We start from the raw sequence: 24,642 nt of genomic DNA on the forward strand, positions 1-24,642 counted from the left end.
TTCTGCTGGGGACATACGCAAAGTCACGTCTAATACATAAATAGCACCACATTCTTTTACTAAATGAAACTGAGCGTTTATCCGACGCGACATTCTTTTTCCACCCAGAATGACACAAACCACGTCCATTTAAAACCTGGCTAACGCGTTCCGGAGGAGAGATATCGACCAATTGGCTGAGTGGAGGGCGTGGCTCTCCTTACTCCAGCTAGGCAGGAGTATGAAGTTTGGACTATCAGTGCACAGCTACTGTGAGAGAATGGTGCACCTCAGTGCTCACAGGTGCGTGATATTATCCAACTCCGATTTTGTACTCTTGCAACTTTAACCGACGTACGCGGTTTACAAGGTTGCATGCACAAAGTTGAAGGTGTTTCCTCTGCAGTTCCACTCTACAAATGGCTTGGATTATTCACCCGCATCTGCACGGGACTGGCGCCGCTCTGATTCTGCTCGCAGTGATTCTGACAGGTGATGTGGTTGCACAGGTTTTTGACAGCTATGGATTATCATACGCTTTGAGGGCTGAGCTGTCAGAAGACACGATATTGGTTGCCAATAATGGGATACGCGTGCCTTTCGGGAGATCAGTCTTCATTGATCCCATCAACGATTTGGTTATCCAAGTTCAGCCCGGTGATAGATGCAGCATAACAGTCCTAGACAACGATCCTTTGTCTCAAAGGCCTGGACACCTGTCTCCGAAAAAGTTTCCGTGTGAATTTGGTCCCAATGACGTGAAGTATTCTCACTTTGGCTCTCGGAGTCCCCCGAAGGATAGAGTGAGGTTACAACTCAGGTACGACACGCAAACGGATACAATTATAATACCTTTTATGATGGAGGTGGAGGTTATTTTTACACAGCTGGAGGTGCTGACGAAAAACATGCCGCTCACTGTTGAAAAACTGCTCGGCACAAGTAATCCCATCGATAAGAAAATTTTAGAATTCACCTATGATAGAAGTGCGCATCAGTGCAAAATAGCTTCCCTCTCCAGTGGCAATGTGCTGCCCAGGTATGGAAAACTTGTGGATGAAGAGAGCCTCGGAACAATGGTGGACTGTGATGAGTTTATTAAAATGAACACCCGTTATCAGCACACTTTCGCTTTGAAGTCACCTAACAGAGATTACATTCCGATGGTTGTGGAATTACATGATAAAGAAGGCAATTTGCTCAAGCAGGAATTTTTCCAGATTCTGGTCAGAATCAAAGAGGGTGAAGACAACATACCTCCTAAACCCAGCTTTGTTGCCATGATGATGATGGAAGTAGATCAGTTTGTAATGACAGCAATAACCACGGATATGCTGGCTGCAGAGGATGTCGAGTCTAATCCTGATGAATTAATCTTCAATATTACATCTCCCCTGTCCTTTGAGGAAGGCTACATAGTAAGCACTGATGATAGGAATTTGCCAATAACCTCATTTTACCAAGGAGACCTCAAAGAGCTGAAAATTGCCTACAAGCCCCCTGCTGTGGATTCGGACACTGAGAGGATTTTCCAGATTGAGTTTGAGGTTGTGGATGGAGAGGGAGCTGTGTCAGATCCTTTTGCTTTCATGATTGTTGTAAAGCCTATGAACACGCTGGCCCCTGTGGTTACTAGGAATACTGGACAATTGCTGTATGAGGGTCAGTCCAGGCCTCTGTCCAGTTCACAGAATCTGGAAATCAGTGATGAGGATAATTTAGAGAAAGTCAAAATGACTGTTATTGATGGCCTGAGGCATGGTGAATTGACTGTTCTTGGCTCCAGGAGGAAATTTTTCACCCCAGCTGACCTTGATGCTGGTGTAGTAATTTATCAACATGATGGCAGTGACACGTACAGTGATAATATTGTTTTCAGAATGACAGATGGCACAAATGAGGTGGAGTTTCTGTTTCCTATTACTGTTGTGCCGACAGATGACGAGCCTCCCATTATAAATGCCAACACTGGTTTGGTTTTATTCAAAAACCAAATGATGCCTATCACCTCGCTTATGCTCAGTGCAGCAGACATCGACTCAGAAGATTCCACAATTAAATTCACAATCGAGCCTCCTTTTTCCACACTGGGACAGGTGATGCTGCGTCAGTCTGAGGCCCCAGAAGACCCATCAACCTGGAAGTTTAATACAGAGGACGAAATGTATGAGAAAGTAGTGACTGAATGGCTGCAGCAGGATATTACTGATGGTAAACTGTTTTACAAGCACATTGGACCTCACAGTACCAGCACAGTCATGGATCAGTTTGTGTTTACGGTTCAAGATGACAATGACCCACCAAATCAATCAGGTCAAAGCTCATTTGACATCAAAATTCTCCCTGTTGACGACCTTCCACCTGAACTGTACCCTGGGGCGACGCTGCAAATGACTGTGCATGAGTATCAGCTTACTTACTTCCGAAAGAAATTCCTCCGTTACACTGACCTCGATTCAGACGATCGTGATCTCAAATATACAATCGTGCAGCCACCGACAGACACAGATGAGAACAGCCCTGTTGTACTTGGAGCTTTGGTATTGACTGAAAATCCAAACACCGAAGTCACAACTTTCACTCAGGCTCAAATCAATCACCACAAAATAGCTTACAAACCACCTGATCTTGAGCTTGGAATTACCACTCATGTTTTGCAGTTTAGATACACTGTTGAGGATGTTTCTGGGAATACTGTAGAAGGGGTTTTCACTATATTTTTAAAGCCTGTGGACAACAAGCCGCCTCAAATAAAGAACTCTGGATTTACTGTGCTTGAGCGTGGCAGACATATCCTTACGAGTGCTGAGCTGGACACCTCTGACACAGACACGGAAAAGAAAAAGATAACCTTCACCTTAACTCAGCCACCACTGCATGGTCAGGTCCAGTTTACATTCATTGATATGACCAAAGGAAATGCTTTCAGTCTAGAGGATATTGCAAATGGCCTAATTTCATACATTCATAATGGAGATGAATCAACAGTAGATTCCATACAAATAGATGTCAGCGATGGGGTGCACATAGTCCCAATTACTATAAAGATCAATGTGAAGCCAATTGATGATGAGGCTCCAACTATAAGTCTTCCTGCTGGCACAATTGGCTCCTACATAGATGTACTGGAAAATGGAGCAACAGAAATCACAAGTAATGTCATTCAAGGAAGAGATGAGGACACAGATGACCTCAGATTAACCTTCATAGTTGAAGACCCGCCGTCATTGGGTGAAATCCTGGTTAGAGGTGTTTCATCGGGCACATTCACCCAAGCTGATATTATTAATGGCTTTGTGGTCTATGCTCACACAAGTGGGGAGATAGGCTCAAGCACAAAGGAGGACTTTTTCAATCTCACTTTGACAGACATGTCTGATGAGTGGACTGTCGGAGGAAATAAGATCACAGGTGTCAGAGTGCATGTCACCATTCTTCCTCTGGACAGCCAGGCTCCAGAGGTCTTTGTGGGGCCGCAGTTCACTGTTGTTGAGGGAGAGAAGCATGCCATTCAGATTCTCCACATAAGCGCAGATGATGTCGACACCCCCAGCGATGACCTTCTATGTACAATCATCGTACAGCCGACTTCAGGGTATGTGGAAAATATTTCCCCAGCCCCAGGCTCAGAGAAATCCAGGTCTGGAACAGCTATTAGTGCTTTCACCATCAAGGACATCAAACAGAATCACATTTATTATGTTCAAAGCATTCACAAAGGAGTCGAGCCAGTAGAAGACAGGTTTACATTCAGATGCTCTGATGGCATCAATTTCTCTGAAAGGCACTTTTTCCCCATCTCCATAATCCCCTCTAATGATGAAAAGCCAGAGATTTACATGAGAGAGTTTGTGGTTATGGAGGGCATGAACATAGTTATTGACACTCCCATTCTGAATGGTGCTGATGCTGATCTCCCCTCTGATCAGCTGACATTCATCATCACCAAACCCCCCAAGCATGGATTTATTCTCAATCAGCTCACTACTGGCACCGTCCCTGTGTCTAACTTTACCTTGGATCAGATCAGGGAGGCCTCCAGCTACGTGTATGAGCATGATGACTCAGAGACCACAGAGGACAGCTTTGATATTGTTCTTACAGATGGAAAGTTCAGTGTGGAGAAAACAGTCATTGTTATGATTATCCCTGTGGACGACGAAACCCCAAGGATGGCAATCAATGATGGCCTTGAAATAGAGATAGGTGATGTGAAAGTCATTAACAGCGATGTTTTAAAAGCTACTGATCTGGACTCTGAGGATAGCACGCTAACATATATAATTCGATACGGACCCAGTCAAGGGTATTTGCAAAGAGCGACGCCTTCAGGGACGTTGCAAAATATCACAGTTGGAATGAATATTACACAAAGCGAGGTGGATCAGGGTCTGATTGTGTACATCCACAATGGACAAGAGGGAATTCGAGACCTCATCAAGTTTGATGTGACTGATGGCATCAACCCTTTGATTGACAGATACTTCTATGTTACAATCGGCAGCATAGACATGGTTTTCCCTGATGTGGTCAGTAAAGGTGTATCTCTTAAAGAGGGTGGCAGGGTTACTTTGACAACAGACCTCCTCAGTACCAGTGACCTCAACAGCCCAGATGAACACTTAGTTTTCACAATCACCCGGGCACCAGTCAGAGGACACCTGGAGTGCACAGACACACCTGGGATGCCCATCTCATCCTTTACACAGCTCCAGCTGGCTGGCAACAAAATCTACTACATTCACACATCGGATGACGAAGTGAAAATGGATAGCTTTGAATTTGAAGTGACTGATGGCTATAATCCCGTGTTCCGCACTTTCCGCATCTCCATCGCTGATGTGGATAATAAAAAGCCTGTACTGACGGTACACAGTCTGGCAGTGACAGAGGGAGAAAACAAACTCATCACACCTTTTGAGCTAACAGTTGAAGACAGGGACACCGTTGACCGTCTCTTGAAATTCACAGTCACTCAGATTCCAGTTCATGGTCGCCTGCTCTTTAACAACACCCGGCCTGTCACCTCATTCACAAAGCAGGACTTGAATGAGAACTTGATCAGCTACAGGCACGATGGCACAGAGAGTACAGAGGACAGTTTCTCCTTCACTGTCACCGATGGCACTCACACAGACTTCTATGTCTTTCCCGATACTGTATTTGAGACCCGAAAACCTCAAATGATGAAGATTACCATCCTCTCCGTGGATAATGGTGTACCACAGGTTCTGGTTAATAAAGGTGCTCCAACACTGCGGGTTTTGGAGACAGGCCACTTAGGCTTTGTGATCACTAGTAAGACCCTGAAAGCAGAGGACAGAGACAGCATTCAGGACTCTGTGACCTTTAGGATTACTGTAGCCCCAAAACATGGCTACCTTATCAACCACGCCAGAGGAAATGCAACTATCAACAGCTTCATGCAAGGTAAGAAGGCTGCTCTTTAAAACTTTTCAGTCCTGTGACATTCTGATGGATTTGCAATCTCCTGCAGTAAAACTCACGTAGAAGACTTTTCAAAATATTCGGAGCAGTCTGATGTGAATTTAATCTTACCCTGCTTTTACTTAGACTTTTAAATGGCCTTACTCCAATGGTCTTAAAAATCATAAACTTTTTGTTTTCACTCTAGAGAGCGCCTGTTTACAGAAAGAAGTATGCTAGTGCCTCAGGCTGACTAGTTCGCTCTGGAGGAGAGCATTTTTCAAACAGTGCCTAAAACATTTCACTTTGGAGGAAACTTAGGGTGGTTTGTGCTTTACCAGAGGAATATAACAGTAGACAAGAGAATTACAGACGTGATGATAAATAATGTGAACATGCAAACATGTCAGAGGGAGAGAGATGCGGTATTCTAGCTCCCAGCAAATCACTGGCTTTGTAAATAACATGGTGCAGTACAGAAGTTACATTTCAAACAGACCAGAGGGGTGTCTTGGTAATGGTAAATATCAGGATAGCAGCCACAGTCAATATCCACGTATTCCCTGCTTTTATTTACTAAGCCACTGTGAGATGCTTTCCCCTAGAGGCCTGTTCAATATTTCAAGAGTTCTCACAAGAGTAAACAGACAGTAAATAAAGACACTATCTCCTGGGCATTTGAAAGTTTAGGCTACACATTTGTATGCATCTGTCCCTTTGAAGGGAGATATTCTGACATAAAATATTGAACGCAGCAAGTGGAAACTTTGCAGTTTTTAGTGCTATAAGGAAGCTTGTCTAGCACCATGCTATCAAGATGGCAAGCAGACAGACTGCTGTGATGGCATCCCACGAGTCAAGCTGGTCTTAATGTCCGGCATCATTCAAGAGTCTTATTTGTTTACAGCCCTTTCAGGCAGTTCTTTTTGCTCGGATTCCCCTGGTGCTGTCAGCGTGCACATTTAGGCACACAGGCACAAAGACACTGACAAGTAGATAGGAACAAACTGAACATATTTTGTTAGTTGTTTTTGCCAAATAGCTGATGCAAAATTTTGTGAGCAGGATTTTTCTTGTACTTATGTAAATGTGCTCTTTTTCAGCTGAAATTGACGACATGAGCATATGCTATATTCTGAGGGATGGGGACAACGCGACAAACGACATCTTTCATTTCTCCATTGAGGACAGCGGTAAGTTCCTCAATTTAAACATCCACTCTTGGAGTTATATTGAGTGATAGCTGTTAAATTTGAAATGAGTCTGTGACACGCTCACTTTTGAGGATGTTACAGTGAATTTGTCACGCTGTTGCTGTTTAATAAATTCAGATTTCTCTAAGAAGGGTAAGGCTTGAATCCACTCAACAATGTGCCTAATTAGGCAGAATTACAAATCAAAAGGCATCTGCAAAGATTGCAGAGATTTCCATTATTTCAGCTTAAGTAAGTGAGATAACAGGCATGCAGTGAAATAGAAGGAAAGATGTACTGTTTCTGGGTAGCTTTTGTTTATGCTCTGGTGAATTTCATTCCACCAGCATTTCGGAGAAAAAAGGAATATTAGATCTTTTACGCCTATTAAAATTTTATTCAAATATTTATTAGTATATTCATTAGTTTGTCCTACTGCAAATGATGCCATAGGTAGGTCAGTCTTTTAGCACCTAATGTAGTCGCTCATTATTTTTTAGAAAGTAATGATTGATTTAGCCAGTTACTAATTAGTAGAGCTGCAGATATGTAATCAGACGCAGGCTCTGTGAATGGTTTGAGGCAATCATGCCGGTGTTGCCGATTAGCAGAAGCAGTGTGCCTGACAGTGTGTCCTTTCTGCTATCCTTCAGCTGTGATGAGTGAGCACAAAGGACGGCTCTAATAGGGGCCCTCTTTTCCCACAAGCACCTCGGCGAGCTCCCATTCTCATTTCTCATTTTCCGTGCCTTCGGTTTGATATTTGACAGGTTAAAATCAATCTCAACAGGTGGATGGGGCGCTAATAAGAGATGACTCAAATGCAGGAGCTGGTACTGAATATCAGCAGTTGAGCCCATGCAGATTTTTTTGTTGCTGAGTGAGGGCTCAGTCCCTTATTATTGTCTCACTTGGGCTTTCTTTTTTTGTTTTGTTTTAATGGATCTCTGTGGGCCTCTCTTCCTCTTTGTCACTTTCTTTCTCTGTGTACCTTGCTTGATGCTTGATGACACACATATCCCCACACTGGTAGTTTATCTTCCAGACTGGCAATTAGATTCACTCCTTTCAGCGCTCACTGCGAGACTTCAAAACAGCTTTTGTCTTATTCCGTCCTCAATCATAGTTATGTCCTCAAACAAAACAAAGCATAAAATGGCAACTATCAGATACAGTGCACCTCTCTAAAATGTCATTCTTTGATATGAAAATTGTACTTTATAGTGGCACCTAAAGAGCTTAACAAATTGATGAATGATCTCATTGGATGGCTGATCCATAAGGACTCACCACGTACTGCAGTGCAGTTTTTGAGGCAATCAGTGAAGATTTTTTTTTTTAATAAGATTTAAGCTGGGCTGGTGGCTGCCCTAAATCCCTAGACAGAGCCTGCAGCTCTTTGAACAGCCGTGTTGTGGAGGAGCTGAATGCCGTACACTGGCACACAGCTGCACTATGTCATGTTCAGCAGTGGAAAACATTCTCTTTCTCGCTTCAAGTTCATTGGGAAATTTACCAAATGCACTTGGCAATGCTATGAGTGTGAAAAGTTGCTTTTCATGTTGCAGCTGTTCAGTGAGATTCCACGGGTTTATGCCAATAGTTGTGACGAACTGTGAATGTAGTCACATTTTCGAGTATGCGCCTGCTGCTGACTTCTGATTACCATAATTTGTGTGCTTAAGCGTGCTGGTCATTGTTTAAACAGCACATGTGCAAAGCTATTGGATTTATTTATTTACTGTTTTTCCCTCTTCCAGGTGAGGTCATGTATTGGGTTTTAGTACACCACACAAAGGCCTATAGGATTTCTTCTGGTTCCATTGTCAGTCCAAACATAAAGTGACTGTCTGCACTTATTACAGGGCAGTACGCTAATTTACTCCTGGCATGTATTCTCACAAAGGAGGATGAATGGAAAGTGCAAAGCCATTCATTGTGCTCCATCTAAATACTTATGGCAGTCTCACTTCTAACCACAAGCTTGCTTTAATTGTAGAAGCTGACATCATAGTTTTCCTAATAGATGGGTTGTCTTGTTAACCAGGGTACAGTGTTGGATTTTAATCTGAGCTGCCAGAGCGTCAGTTCCTCTTTGCAAGAATGTATTTTCTGACTTCTACATGTTTCTAATTGTAAATGGTGAGTTCAGAGCCCAAATGTGAAACTGTGCTAGACCTGACTCGCTCTCATCCATTGTGTAGCACAGTTGTATTAGAGTATCGACTAAAGTAATGACCTGTGCTTTAAGCAGGCAGATATTTTGTTTACCTTGATTAATTATGTTTGTGCAATTTAGGCGGTTTCACTTGATTAACTCGGCCACATAAAGAGAGGAGATGGACTTTTTACTACAAGTAAAAACAACTGGGCCACATCCCAAAGTGCTTAGCATTTTTAATTAGTGAATAGAGTTTCTTACAAATTACAACTTTTAATCCTGTTAGTGTATAAAAAACAGAATAATATTGAATTTACTTCCAAATTATGCTGCATTTTATGTGCAGTGGTCTACAAATGATTTGTGCATTTTTTTTTAATCTGATTTATTTTCCTCTTGAATTTCTTTAGCATCTTAAAGTTGATACTGCTGGCTTTTAAAGCTGCATTTAAGGTGTTTTTGCCAAAAAGGAGACCACAGGATGAATGTTACCAGTGATGCTTGTGTATAATTTTTTGTCATCCTTGTCAGAGCTTTAAATTAATCATTCCAAATGACTAAATTCACACATTTTAACTTGTAGAGATGTCTGCTGTTTTGAAGAAACTGTTGCCCAAATGGAATGTCAATTTTTTTCGGAGGGGGGGTTGTATCTGTGTGCCTGTATGTGTGCTGCCCTTGTTATTCTAACTCAGTTAATTGTTGTGTTTTGATGGACTCCAGCTCTCCCCTTGTCTCCTAGGGATTCAGTTGCATTCAGGTGAGCTTACCTGAGCACACACGAGCCCTCGCATTCCCAGGCAGTTGTTTATGGAGCTGATTCCCTGTCTGCTTCCAGCCAGTCAGTCAACCTCACAAATGTTCTTAATGACAGACACAATGTAGTACTCTTTGTTTTTTATTCCAGGCGCTCAGTGCATTTTTATTTTTTATTTTTATTTAAGTGAGCTACAAAAAGGCAGCAAAAGATCATTAATAGTTTGGGAAAAGAAACGTATTTTTAAGGTCAAACTCTGCAGGCATGCACAAAATGTCCATGTTTTCCTCATTTGACTAATGAGACTCGTTCGCTGTAAGAAGCATAGAGTATGTAAGTCAATAATTTCTAGTGAAATGGGTCAGCAGTGAAAAGAAAAATAGAATCACTTTCTGTCTGGAACACATTTTCTCACATGGAAAGAGACAATAGGGTGCATGTCTGCAGAGCCCACCTCTACAAGCGTGTTTTGTTTGTTATTTCTTCTTCGTGTAACAAGATAAGTTCAGGTCACCGTGCATACCTCGACCTAATAAATCCTCCAAACCATTTTTCACCTGCAGTAACATCTGATATGTATGTTGTCAACATAACTTCCATGTTATCGGTGTGTAATCTCTTGTGACAATGGGTGCATACTCCATCTTCTTTGTCTCCCCTCCTAATTCCAGGCTTGGGGGGGGGGGGGGGATTATCTTACTCCCCATTGCGTGCTAGAGTACAACAAAAGTAAGTGTAGAACATGCACTCACATGCAGTTGTGAGGTTAGTATAGCTATATGCTATAATATCCCCATCACCGCACAGGAGATGACTCTGCAGTTTTGCAGCGTTTCTAGCCTGCTATTAATGAAACTGTCTCTTCTATACTTTCTTGTGGGGTATAACATTCCTCTGTCCTTGGGACCACTGGTATGAATCATATTCATAAAGTATGCTTTAAGCTTCAGCAAATTACATAGCTGGTCTCGTTGTAGTGATAGTTTAAAGGGGTTTCAGGGTGTTCGGTTTTCTTCACAGTCCAGCTGTGCTGCAGACAATAAAATAGGTGAAGTCGTTTTATTGTTATGGAAAAAGCATTTACTGATAAAACATCTGGGCTTTGATTACAGAGCTGTTCCTGAGGCACAGCTGCTGCACTTTGGGGCTGAAAAACTGAATTACAGAATGGATTTAGACTAATCATTTTAGTTGGAGAGTGATTTGCGTCCCTTATGTCGTCAGCAGCTAACTTTGTGTTATAATTTTCTCACTAGTCTGCATTGCAGTTATATTTGCAATGTTTACCACCCAGCAGCAGCCTTCTCTATTCAGCACAGCATAACGAGGTGTATGTGCAAGTTTGCTTTCCTTTAATGTGTGTGTGAAGCGTAGAGACGACTTAAATGAAAGCATATCCGCAAAGAGCTGCTGCGACTAACCAAACAGATGAAAAACCTGTGCTCATCTGTGAGGGGATCAAACATTCGCTGTTATCTAGCAGTCTTGAGCCAGCGAAATACTTTAAAAAAAAAGATTAAAATGCTTTTATTGATGATGAAAAGATGATAGTAGAATTCTCCGAGGCAGGAACGCCTAAATATGTTTCAAGAGGTTTCATTGTTCTGAAATGATTTAGGCACTGAATAAGCCAATGAATTCTCTTTTTTTTTTTTTGTTCAGATTTCTTTGCCCAAGTCTGTTGGATCACTTTCAGGCCGTCTGTTAGTGCTGTGCCTCCTTTTTTTTATTGCTGTTCATTTTGCTCCTGAGTGCAGATTACAGCTCCGTATTTACAATCTATATTTAGTCCAAAAGGCATATTCTGCTGCCTCAAATGCATCAGAAAAAGAGAACACCAAATCCATTAATGATAGATAATGATTTGGAGCAGCCATGACAATGTCACATTTATTTTTCATTGTGGTGTTTGTGCTGATTACAGCAAAGAATGTGGGTGATTTGTTGCTTAAACATCTAGGGAACTTACTGATTTATTCTGATCTGCTTTAATTTTCCCATTAGAAAACAGAAGGGAAACCCTGTTTGATGATTTTGCTCTCTCTGTCTTTATGTGCTGCCAAAGTGTATGTTGCCAAGGTTAACAAAGCAAAGGCAAATTCCCAAAAGTATAGAAACCTCAGGCCCAGGCTTGTTCTCCGAATGATGATGTGTGTCGTCATTGCTGCCTTAGGTTATCAGTCTAGCAGAACTGAGATTCCTCTGGTGAAAATCCCCATTATGTGGAAAAAAAGGGTTAAAGTTTGTGTCATCGGGTTTTAGGACGGCCCCAGACAAATTGAGTCATACTTAAAATAAATATAACAGGAGCAGAACAAAAAGGAAATAAACTTTAGGTCAAATTAAACTATTCAGGAATTTATTTTGCGTTATTATGTCACAATATAAAATATCACTTTCTTTTCATGCTCTGCGATGTGTCCTGTGTGATTTTTGGCCTCATGAAATCGCCCGATGGGACTGTTTTGACAAACAGCAGGGAATCTGAGTGTTTGTGATGCTACAGTTGCTGCTGTAACAACTCTCTTTTCACAGGAGTAGAGCTTTTGTTCACTTTTGAAAAATCACTCTGGATAATGTGTTTCTGGCCCCTGAATCCCAGCAGTGGACCAGAGCTGCTCCTCTCCGCCCTGCCGCATGATAAGCCACTGACAGCTGGGCCGAGGCTGTAGTGTGTCACAACTCTCTCCAGCTATACTTGGGTTTCATGATTGGAGCCCTTTGCACGCTGCACCTCCTTTGTACACATTTTTCATGCACGTTCACATTCGCGTACACAAAGCATTGACCGTCTTTCCATCACTGGGCCAGCTGTCTGATTTCATAATCAGAGATGAGGCTGGCGCTGCTAAAATGTTTCATCAAGATGCTTGGCATCAGCTACAGTTTAATTGATAACGGCTTTGTCTTTGATTTCAAGCTGTTGTCTCTTTTGATTAGAGTGCTGTGATGTAGAGCAGAAACAACACCAGCTTCTTTCATTGTGATATCATCAGCATATTATTGAGGAGGGACAGAGGGGTTCAAGTTAGGGGTGCGAATACATCACGGATCGGTTGCACTGGTGATAGACAGATTAATAGATGAAGTCAGGCAGGAGTCTCTTTGGACTATATTGTTTGCAGATGAGATTGTAATTTGTAGCGAGAGTAGTGGCACGGTGGAACTGAGCCTGCAGAGGTGGAGGTATGTTCTGGAGAGAAGAGGAATGAAAAGTAGTACATGCAAGACAGAATACATATGTGTGAATGAGAGAGAGAGAGACGGATGTAACAGTGACCCTACAAGGAGTAGAAATAATAAAAGTGGATGAGTTTAAATAGGTGAGGTCAGCTATCCAAATCAGACCATGTACACGGGAGGTGAAGAAGAGCGTATTGACATGGTGGAGTGACTGGAGATGAGTGTCAGCTGTGATTTGTGATGGATAGAAGCAACAGTGAAAAGGATGGTCTGATGGTAGATGTTTGGTTTAGAGACAGTGGCACTAATGAAAAGACAGGAGGCCAAGCTTTGGAAATGAGTGCATCAGAGGGACAGCTCAGGTCGAGTGGTTTGAAAACAAAGTTAGAGAGGCAAGGCTGAGATAGTTTGCACAGGTGCAAGGGAGTGATAGTGGATATATTGGACACAATATGTTGAATATGGAACCACCAGGCAGGAGGCAAAGTGGAAGACCACAGAGAAGATTCAAGGATGTAGTAGAAGGAGGACGTGCAGAGCGTTGGTGTGACAGAAGAGGATATTAGGGACAGGGTGAAGAGGAGGCAGATCACCCGAAAGAATAAGAATAAGAATAAGTTTAGTATATAAATATGCAAGGGAAATATATACAGTAGAGAGGAACTGAAGATGATACGCATTTAGACACAGATTCACTTGAGAAGGTTTTTATTTTCGCACATGGTAGGAGTGTGTCTCTGGGCTCTCGTCTCATGAAAGGTGCTGATGAAACCCTTTGGGAATTCTGATCAAGCTCCCACTCACCATCACCTCCTTTCTATAAGTGTAGCCTGATACTCAGGATATGAGGAGTCATCGTGTGGAGAAATGGATTGGGAGGTGGGGGGGTAGTCATAGGAGATGAAAGATTGAAGTGCTTTGTTGGTCCCTGTATTGGTGAGGGCAAGGCGTCAAGCTGCTTCCTGTCGCCTGTAGCGACGGCATGAATGTGCTGATGTGCACTTCACTCTCTAAACACTGCCTGTGTTGACAAGGTGTGAGAGCGCAAATGTAGTAGGTAAACTCTGCATGAATTCAGCTGGATCTACATATGAATATAAATGATTTAGAGTTTGCTATAGATTTGATTAGCCGTGAAGAAATGTTATGTAGTCAGTAAGTATCAAGCTTCTCTCCATTTCAAGGAATGTATGACAGCCTCAAACTATGGTTATTTAATTCAGACAACATTCCCGTCGCTCACTTCATCTATTCTCTTATATTTTTTTACAGAGCTGAAGGCAGTGCATATCAGTATTTTTCCACTACTGGTCAAGTAATATGTCCCACCAAAAGTTGCATTTGATATGTGAATCAATTCTTAGTTATTTGTCTTACATTGCATTTTCTAAAATTTGTTTTGGCTTATATCAGTTTGAGAAGCACAAAAATAATTCAAAGACAGCCGTGGAAATGTCCAGCACTCAGATGAACCCTTCCCCCCATTAAGAAAACTCAGGAATGTCTTGCTGCCAGAAATTAACTAGACCATGCATGGGCTTATCTTGGTTTTCCAGCACATGAGCTTGGAGTGAAGTGAAGAGTTACATATTAGCAAGAAAATGGGACAAGAGACAGAAATAAAGGCCAAAGGAAGCAAGTTGAGACAACTGAGCAGTCTGGGAAAGAGGTTGCATTTTACTGCTTATTTTTTCAGGCGACTGGCTAAAGCCACTATCCTCGCCACCAAACATTACTTCAAACGTGATCAGTGGTTAATAAGTCATATGTATGAGCAGAAAATATGGTGCGATTAAAGCTTCGAAACATCAGGTGCAGATTTCATTTCAACTTTAAAAAGAGGTGATAATGTTTTAAAGAATATTCAGTGTGAAATTTAACAAAGCAATCTGAAGGTAAGAATGACATTTCTGCTCTCTTGTAACTCCAACATTCATCTCTTGTCCTTCATGTCTAATAGTTTTCAGTCTGAGAAATATTCAGATTCATTACATCGCATTACTTTATTCCATTCCACGGGATGCCAGGTAATTGTGCTCCCTACAACACTGTGTGCTTTTATGTGGTAGCACACAACACAGTGGTCTCAGAAGAGAATAAATTTAAATGATAGTATTATGCAATGTGGTATACTCCGAATAGAGGTCTTGCAGCACAGAACTCATCCATGCAACGACAAGAGTGTATCTGACTTTGTACCAGAAGTCGGTTTTCATATCATAAGGTTCACTTTCGCCAACAAAGACTTCCAGAAGCTATTTTGACAATGATTCAAAGGCCAGAAAAAAAAAAGAAAAATCCATTTGATTGCCTATATTAAATGTTGCAGGCATCCTTAGAAGTACTCTTCTTTTAACATGCCAGCAAATATTTTTTAACCCAGGGCTTGTTCTGCTGCACAGACTAATCTTCAGTCCAATATTAAAAGGAGAAGACAATAACAACACTAAGTCCTTAGACATTTTCTTCGCTCTTTTCATGAATGCAGAACAGCATGCTTATCTTTAAAATGCAGGTTTGCACAGTTCTACTCAATGGCTTCTTTTCATCCATCATAAACAAAGGGCCAACAGTTATTTAACACTTCTTTAGGAATTACCATTTCAGCTTTTTAGGGAGCATTTCGCTCCAAGGCAAACGCTTTACTACATGTGAGGATTTGCAAGTAACAACTGTGAAATGCAGCTGAAACATGTTGTTATAGCCGAAGCCAATGGAGGCCGGCCCAACAGACTCGAGAAATGCCCGGCTTTATTAGTATGGAGCGCATGAGTCTGGGGGACTGGGATGGGGTTTTTTATTCTGTGGTCTCACACTGCTGCTTTCAGCAAACAGTCCACCATTATTCGGTCTGACAAGAGAGCAAACACTGAGCATTCAAGGGTCAAGAAAAAGCACGCCCCCCCCCTCTCTTTGTCAACTCCTGTCTTCCTGCATCCTTATGTTTCTTTGTTTTCCCTCCCATATTCGCACTTAGCCTTGTACCTCCTTGTTATTTTGCTACCTTTGTTCTTCTGTTCAGTCGCCAGCAGTATTTGAGAGTTGGGATACATTTTGCATATGCACCTGTAACAATGTAAGCTCAGGCAGACACATTTTCTTCTGCCTGAGGTTGAGGCTAAGATAAGCTCAAAAGGCATGTTATTCTTGTATTCTTTACAGCATGCTATTTGGAAAGGTGTTTTTTTAAAAAAAATAACTCCATGTAAACGAAACTCAAAGGCTTGCTAAAACAATTTTTGGCACCAGCTTCACTTCACGCAGCTTTTTCAGCAGGTCACAGAAGATTTGCACATCTACCTCAGCAGCTTATGCACCACGGTGTTCATACTGTACATAATTGACTGGTAATGAGCAAAGAACTCCTGATTTGAAATCCACTGTGACCTTTACTTGTGAATGTTGAAAAAAAGCCCTGTAGTTGCTAATTCAGCCTTTTGTTGTAACTTCCCTTGCTATTGAGAGTTCAGGCTTATGCTCCGTAAACCGTGTGGCTGACTGTTAATTAAGACACTCGAGGCCACGTCCTCTTCGACAGGCTGGAATGCTATTCAAGGGCAATCAATGAATACTTTGTCTGAGCTCACCTATACAATCAAAATATACAAAGCCCTCAGAAGAGGCTTTGATACCTCTTTTGGAAAGAGATATCCTTCAGAAATGTGATGCACTTTAAATTCCCTGTGTATTAACTTTCATGGTTAAATTTCTAAACATTTGTTAAATCTTTATATATTGAAATTTATAACTTGAAATCTATGTCGATCGTGATTTTGTTACGCACTGTATTTTCATCAAATATAAGAAAAATGTAGAAAGTATTAGCCGTAAAGCCATGATAGAGGTCCTGGGCACTGGTATAGCTCACCCATATGCTGAAAGACTACTGCAGCGGCCTGGGTGTCCTCACTTTCCTGTCTGTTTTACTATCCTGTCAACATGCCTAAACACAAAAAGTACCTCTAAAACTATAGAAATAAGTCCTCACCTTGAGTGCTTGGCACAGTGCCCCATGTTGTAAAATCACAAAGTGCAGACATGCACTGCAGAGTTGGCTTCATGCTGCTTCTTAAGATTTCTGGAAATATTCTAATTGAACTAATATTTCCTCCCAAGGCTAATAGGATTGATATAAAAAGCCTGAATGTTTTCATTTGCAGTATGAGATGTCAGTGGTTTGTAAATTTTAGAAATGGTACATTTGTCTATTGTCAGGATAACTGGAAATTGGAGCTGCCCATGCAAGTCTATACTCTGAACTTGATAACTCTTTAAATGTTTTCATAAATAATTTATGAACTTACATATTTGAGAATAATAAACCTATGATGGCAATAATTTGCTAACATTTAATTTGTAAGATGGATGTTAGATTTTAATTAATTGTCAACATAACTGCCAACATATAAATGTATAAATGATCTGAATTTATACAGGCAGATTTGTGACTTTGAAACTGGAAATACAGTAGACGTTTTACGACGGATGTTTTTATTCCAAAAATGTATTCTTACCAGTTATTCTCATGTGTCTTTGTGATATCTGTGTGAAGACACTGGAGTGTGAAGAAGATTCCCAGGGAATGGGTGACCTTTCCCTACAGTCACATTGAACTGTACTTCCTCTGCCACATTTCTTTCCTGGGGATGAATAAAGGAGCCTCGTCTGAAATAGGAGCTCTGGGAATTGCTCATTGCCTTTTTACACATGCGAGTGGCTCACTGTGCAGTTTCCACAACAACCTGGTGCTGCAATTAGGAATCAAAAAGTGTAAACAGGATGACTGCTTAAAAGGATCCTTAGTGTCAAGAACAGGGTAGAAGAGAGTATTGAAATCATGATGTTAAGTGTTTTGAATTTCATTCTGCAGATGCTGGGTAGAATTTTTTTTTAATTTTCTGATTCTTGTGAGGAGCTGATAATTTGATTCTGTTTTGATTTTGTAAAATGTTTTATGAAACTAAAAAAAATGCCTTTAAGTGTAATCCAATCATGGCCAACATAGTTATAGTTGTCACCCCATAAAGTCTCAGAGCAGAGATGTAATGCAATAAGGAGACATTAACCTTCTAAACAGCTTTAAAAAAAAATCAGGATTTAGTCACTAAGGACAGGTAATTCTAACTGCTACACTTCAAATTTGGAAAGAGCTCTGAGAATTTAATCACCTTTGGGTTCAGATGTTAATCTCGAAGAACTTTCCCTACTGAGAGCAAAGCATTGCTTGCTTTAAGCCTTGCATGGCTCTCTGACCTGGCACCTTTGTACAAAAGCACCTCTCGCCTTTCTTTCAGCATTCACAAATCCTGCCCCAGAGTGACCACAGTGTGTTGGAGTGGACACAGAGGCAACAGCAGCCAGAAGGGACGCTGCTGGAGTGGCCAGATTTATGGCAGACCAGTTCCCTGAAAGTCTGTGCTTATAGAAAAGGGTTTAGGACCTGTGAAATCATAACCATTCTAAATCTTTCAAGCCATGGCCAGCTCTCCACTCGTTACTGTGCATACAAGGCTTAGGGAGATTAGACCATATCGCTCTCTCTCTCTTTCTCTACTCTGCCATGTGCTTTTTTTCTTTCAACAGGATTATTAAATCCCCTTTCCCTTAATTGGAAAGGTGAAAAGTATGCTGGTATAGTCTCACACACCATGGACCTAAAAGCAAAGGTCATTTTATAGGAGATGATTATATAACATGTTTGCTTTCCATCACAGAAATTAACCATTGAAAGAAAATTAGGTATTGATTTGTCTCTTGACTTATATGTTCTCAAAGGCGACATTGCCTCCATTATGCAAATTAATTAAAGACGATTATACTAAAATCGCTAAAACCCTGGTTTCATAAAATCGATTACACACTAGAGATAAAATAAATAGCATGATTACATCTTTGAGGACACATTGGATTCTGATGAAATTTTAACCTAGCTGTAAGATTGAGAAAGCAACCCAAATTATTCAAAGCAATTTTCAGTGTGACCATAAATATTCACCAAATGTAGCCAATTACCTCAAAGCTTGATGGCAGCCTGATCATTAGATGAGGTGTCTTGCTAATGATCCACATGTTGAATAGACAGACTGATTTACACTTACCGACATTTTTTGATGCTAATTAAAAGATGGCACGAACAGTAGTTGGGGTTTTTTTTGTTATTGTTTTTTTCTTTCTTTTTTTTGCTGCTGGTGATTTAAGAAAAATAGGACTGCATGATAATGTTTTAGAGGCACTGATTAATAGTATGAATGAATTTGGTTTAGCAAATTGCTTCAGGAGACTTTATGCCTCGCACTGCAGGTGTGGAAACATCATTTTGTTATCCACACCAGCGCAAACAAATGAAGTGTAGAAAAACATTATCTGTGCAACACTGAAGCAGAGTTTGTAGTTGGAAACAGCTGCATATGAAATACATTTGAACTCATTCCTTAAATATTTATTTCTTGGCTTTTCTCCAACATATAAATGCATAAAAGTCAAATAAAATGTTATTCTGCACTTAAACATGCTCTGCCTTCAGTCTCTGATAGCTGTACAGAGCTGTGAAGTTATACTTTACAAGTTATTTCATGCATTTATTAATAAATTAAAAATAAATAAATAAATTGAAAAGCTCTTGTGGCTTTTTCTTGTAGTGGGGTCTAATTGCACTCGGAAGCTTTGAAACACAACTAACCAAAACACTTAAATTACTTTGCAGGTTTGGTGCATAATTAGTTATCGAGCTATATTTTTATTAACATTGCAGTGCTGATATGTGCAGAATGAAAGAGAAGGAGGATTGATTAGCACAGACTGTCTGTGTTGACGTTTCATGTTCCTCATGTCCCTTTTGGAGTTCCCTCAGGTCCTTTGGCTTCTGCTTCCAAAATCTGCATCTTAGATTATAAATTAGCCACGTGCATGTAAGATAGACACAGCTAGTGCTTAAATACACAGAATAAAATGCGTTATGAATATGAGTGAAAAGGTGAATGTGGCTTATAGTGTAAATTGCTCAGCAACACCTCAAAAGCACTGTATAAATGCCAGTCTATTCCATTACATGACAGTGAATTTAGAGTACATTTATTTTTAGATACATTTTGTCTTTTGAGTCTAAAAGGATTCATCAGTTAGTCCCAGTTTATCCTTCATAATCAGCGCAGTGCAACTCTGTGGGCAAAGAGCCGCCTATCTGTCTGCCTGGCTGAATCCATGGGGCACTCTGGCCTGCAATGCTTGACGGTGACCAAATAAGGGCTGACTGCAACATGTATGCAGGGAGGAGACCATTTTGTAAGTTGGCACAGTGCAGCCTTTCACATTCTTTGGCCCCACTCAAAAGGCTTCTGTCCTTCATCACGCATCCACTATGTGAACGGACAGCAGCTACATGAACTGTACAAGAGGGTTTCTCAGATGGTTCATGTATGAGGTTGGCTGTAGTTAAGTGCTTGTTTGCAGAGTCTGACAGTTATCTCTAATATTTAGAGTGACATCCACTGCCAGCGCTTAAAGGCATACTGTGAAACTAACAAAGACAGAACAAAGGCAGTTTGTCAATCTGGTGAATTCATTAAGATTATCCAGGAAAAATAAGGATAATGTGGAAATATGGTCTAATATTAAATCTAAGACTAGCGCTGCAGAGCAGACCCAAACATAAGTGATACAGATATTCACTAAATTCTGTCTCACTACTGTGAGACCTAGTTAAAGATTAACTTGGATGTTTTCCTTTGGGCCTCTTTGAAGTGGAATTAGTCCAACCCCTGCTTATCTTAATTAGAAAGAAATCTAGGGGAGTGAAGTGGTCTTCTGGAAATGAGCACCTCCACTCCCTGAAGCCCATACTAAAGCTTAACAAGACCTTGAGGAACGCTAAACTTAACGTTTTCTAATGTCATTCTGGGACTCTACCTATAATATACTCTGGTATAAACTGTGAACATAAATATTTTTCTTCTGATGTTTGAAAGTGCGGGTCAGTGCTGCGTCGTCCTCGGTCTCTTATGGATAGGGAAAGTGAATAATTAATAGAGCTTGTTCAAGTTTGTGAATAACGCTGAAGGTGAACAGGTGCTTAATGTGAGTGATCCTGAAAAAGAAGGGAAGAAAATCCTCCTTGAGGCTCGGTTTGTTGCGTAGGCACTTTTTTGAGTGTCATGTGAATACTTATGCAAAACAGAACATGAATTGGTGTGCATCTGACTATATTCTGTTCCACTCTCTAGCTGAATATTTTAGTGTGCAAATAATATGTTACCTTCATTTTCTATACCTACATAGACTCTATCTAATGTAAGGTTCAGATAAACAAATGGTGGCAGAAGACTAGCCAAAACCTCTGCTTCCATTGCTTCCGTGGAGAACAGGCGCCACAGCTCAGAGATCACACACACAGTGTTTATTGGTGGCATGAGTGACATGCTGCTGGCTTTAATCCAAATAGTGTAGGGAGGCCCTGTCATACATAGGTCACCTGTCTCCAGAAGAATAATGCGGAACACACAGGAAGCAGAAAGCCTACACTGTGGTAGACCTCAAGAATGTGTGTCAGGTTCCCATAGGATGTTGTACTGTCACTTAATAAAAGTTACGTGTTACATATGTAATATTTGATGTATTTTGCCAGCAATAGTTTTCTTTAAAAGCATGTTTTCTCTGCACACAGAATTTTATATTTTAAATGATGTTGTTTTTTGTACTGCTAGTGTACTGAGAAGCATAACAGAGCTGAACAGCTTGATTTTATTAGTTCAAATTTAATGCCACATTGACTTCCCAAACAGCTTTTCACTCAGGAATTGCCATTTGTGTCCTGAGATCAGTGATGGAAATTTTGTCATAATGTGGTGCAAATGTTTTGCACTTACCTTGTGAGCTACTTGATCTCATCATCAGCACCGGTGGCTTTGCCTACTAAAACAGAAAAGCGAGGTGTTCCACAGTGACATAGTGCCTGAGCAGACAAACAAGTGAATGCTAGCATTACAAAATGATTAAATGTTATTACACTGCCAGATAGACCTTTTGATCAATATTAGATAGCTACAATTTTCATATTTAAGTATAATTTAAACACAGAGGGAAATCCACAGTATTTGAACTTTCAAAACGTGATTCTGAATCAGAATGAGGTGAGAAACAGCCGTGCTTTGAAGTTGTGTGTCAACTAAAGGCCATTTTTTGTGTGTCAACTAGATATGCCTGTTGTCAAACAGAGAAATAAATACTCAGAGAAAATCTGCTTTCTACTCAAGGTTCACAGTTCAGTCCTTTCCATCTGGATCTGTAATTTTAAGGAACCTCAGCATCTGTCTTGATTTGTCTTCTGTCTTCTTTCGGAATTTACTGCATTCTTTATCTTCTTAACTTTAAACACCCTGTCTGGTTGAAAACATCAAAGTAAATCAGTGTGTTCATTATATTTTAATGACATAAATAATACAACGAGTTTTCTATGAGATGAGGGAAAAATAAATATTTTTTGCTACTTGTCCTCATGCATCACACTGACTTTTTATACTTTCAAGCAGTTAATGCCGCATATTGTCAAATGGGTATTTAACACATGGGTATTAAAGGCCTGGTGTTGCTCAGTGCGAGAAAACATGTACAATAACATCCAAAGTAACAGGTGCAGAGAATATTTAATATGTGCGCGCACCCACTCAAGCATGCACAGAGTCACCGAACCTCATAATGCATGCACCCTCACACATAATAAAACACCCAGGGTGAATGTATATAGGTTTTACCCTTCACAGTTAGGAAGGAAATGGACACAGCAGAGTGGTCTGCTGGACGTGACAGATTTACTGGCTGTACCGACAAGAATAGGGAGGAGTTGAGACTCTCAGTTGTGCCTAACATCTGCAAAGGCAGCACTTTAAAATCTCTGAACAATGTCCCTCCTGACAATTTCACTTTTATTTCACTACTTTCTGAACTGCCAAATGTTCTGTGGCTCATGCATCTCCATCTCACCATCCTCAACCATTACAGCACCAGCCAGACAATTTAACTGTGCAGTCTGGTGGATGCATTTGGATTTTTTTATTAACCTGTGTTTCATTATTTAGACTCCCAGCCATCGCACTGGAAATGACCATATTAAAATGCGTTCCTGTATGAGTCCGTGCGTGCATGTGTGCCCATTTTGGTCTGCCGGAGTTTGTGTATCTGCGTTTGATGCCTGTCTATGTGGTTCTGCTTTGAGTCTTTACGGTCAAATAGTTGCAGACATGCCCTCCAGGACTATAACGTCGCCCTTTGAGTGCAGCTTCAAAAGGCATGGATGAAAAAACCCAGTTCAGACAAGAAACAGACACCTTTTATCTTAATCAGAAATGAAGCAATTAGATGGCACAAACTGTTTTCCTTTTGCTTAAGGGCTGTGCACACCGCATACCCCTCACTGAGAGCAGGCTAGAAGTCAAAGTCAAAACCTGGGGGTATGCAAGAACCCATCCTAATAGGGGGTATTGAAATTTCTGTATCACCTCTGAATCAAAATGATGTGCCCATTTTTGGACCATTTAGTCCTGGTTAGGGTTTTTAATTCGTCTTCTTCTGTGTTTCTATATTAGGATTTCTCAGTAGTCCTTTTTGAAGAAAAAAAATAAACTTTTTCTTTTTGTAACAGGCGGCAACAAACTGAAGAACCAACAGTTCCGTCTGAACTGGGCTTGGATCTCCTTAGAGAAACAACACTACGTGGTGAACGAAGAGGCCAAGTTCCTGGAGGTGGTGCTGAAGCGTAGGGGCTACCTGGGAGAGACATCATTCATCAGTAAGCAGATTTTACATCAAGTCACTTAAAATGTCTTTAATTCATCTTAAATGTTACCAAAAAGCAATGAGAGGAGTTGAATATGTTCATCTTATCTTAACAAAAAATTTTCCCCATTTTCTGATTCTGGATATTTTCAAAATAATAAAGGAATAAATGCTGAACATGTTACATGTTTGTGCATTCTTTGGTCAACCACTGATGATTTGCTTGCTGCTTCGCTCCAGGATTAACTAAAGATTAACTCACCAAATTCCACAGAGTCTGTTAAGTTGTTTTGCAGTTAAATTCAAATACACAGGGAAGCAAACATATAGCCCTTGTTGGAAGATATTCACTTTCTCAACACCCGTTTGTTTAAGTCTGTTTACTTGAGTGTCGCAGGCCACCATATCGTCAAGCATTCACCGACTCAAAAGCCCACACGAACGCGCATTGTTATATTTCAGGACAATTGCAAAGCTGGCCTAGATAGCCAATAAGGTCACACGGGTCGTGACCTTTTACCTCTCTTTTCTGGACGGTATTTATGTTCCAGTCACACAATAGCAGAGGATGTTCCCTCAGGGACTCTGCATGCTCATGAGAAAGGTCAGCTGAAGTTAGAGCCTATGGAGAGGTGCCACTGCAAATGTTAGTCGAGGCAATCTAGTGTACAGAACTAAACGAGCAATAACTGTTAACACTGTTTTTTAAAAAAGAGCTGCTGTAAGCATTTATGAGTGGCAGGAATTCTTACAGCTGGCACTAGTAGCCTGTTTTAGTGCTGCCATTTATTCTGTCCATAAAGATGAGGTGTAATTAAATGGCCTCATGCTGAAGGTCAAACCCCATAGGATCATTTACTGTACCGTCACTGCAACTTCGTATGCTCAAGAGCCCCCAGACTAATGAAACATCTCTGAGGGGATATGCAAATTTTACTGACCTTTACAGTGTCTCACACTGCACGGCATAACTGCTCTACCTTAGGGACTCAGTGAAATAAAAATATAATATCTTTATATTATAAAGCTAAATGCCATAAAATGTATATGTTATGTAATGTTATTTTATGGCCTTTTGCGCTTATTAGAGAGGTGCAGTAGAGTGAGAAAAAGAGGAGGAGAAAACTTGCAGTGAAGATGTGATACATGTGGTAGATCAGAGTAAGAAGTAAATC

The 24,642-nt window shown here is 40.7% G+C and overlaps 1 protein-coding gene across 2 annotated transcripts in view; it reads left to right on the forward strand.

Moving 5' to 3' along the window:
* The first annotated feature begins 268 nt into the window (after positions 1–268).
* The window catches only part of LOC146560115 (FRAS1-related extracellular matrix protein 2-like), a 48,615-nt gene continuing 24,241 nt past the window's right edge, over positions 269–24,642 (forward strand). For both annotated transcript variants that reach the window (XM_085243962.1, XM_085243963.1), the window contains exons 1-3: positions 269–5,409; positions 6,510–6,599; positions 23,334–23,480. In XM_085243962.1, the coding sequence (XP_085100088.1) occupies positions 399–5,409; positions 6,510–6,599; positions 23,334–23,480 (5,248 nt within the window). In that variant the 5' untranslated portion in view covers positions 269–398. The remainder of the gene's footprint in view (positions 5,410–6,509; positions 6,600–23,333; positions 23,481–24,642) is intronic.

The sequence above is a fragment of the Mchenga conophoros genome, linkage group LG14 (assembly GCF_057382185.1).
Source record: "Mchenga conophoros isolate Kocher_MC1m ecotype Shallow Benthic linkage group LG14, M_conophoros_male_GT1.1, whole genome shotgun sequence".
NCBI classification, from domain to species: Eukaryota; Metazoa; Chordata; class Actinopteri; order Cichliformes; family Cichlidae; genus Mchenga; species Mchenga conophoros.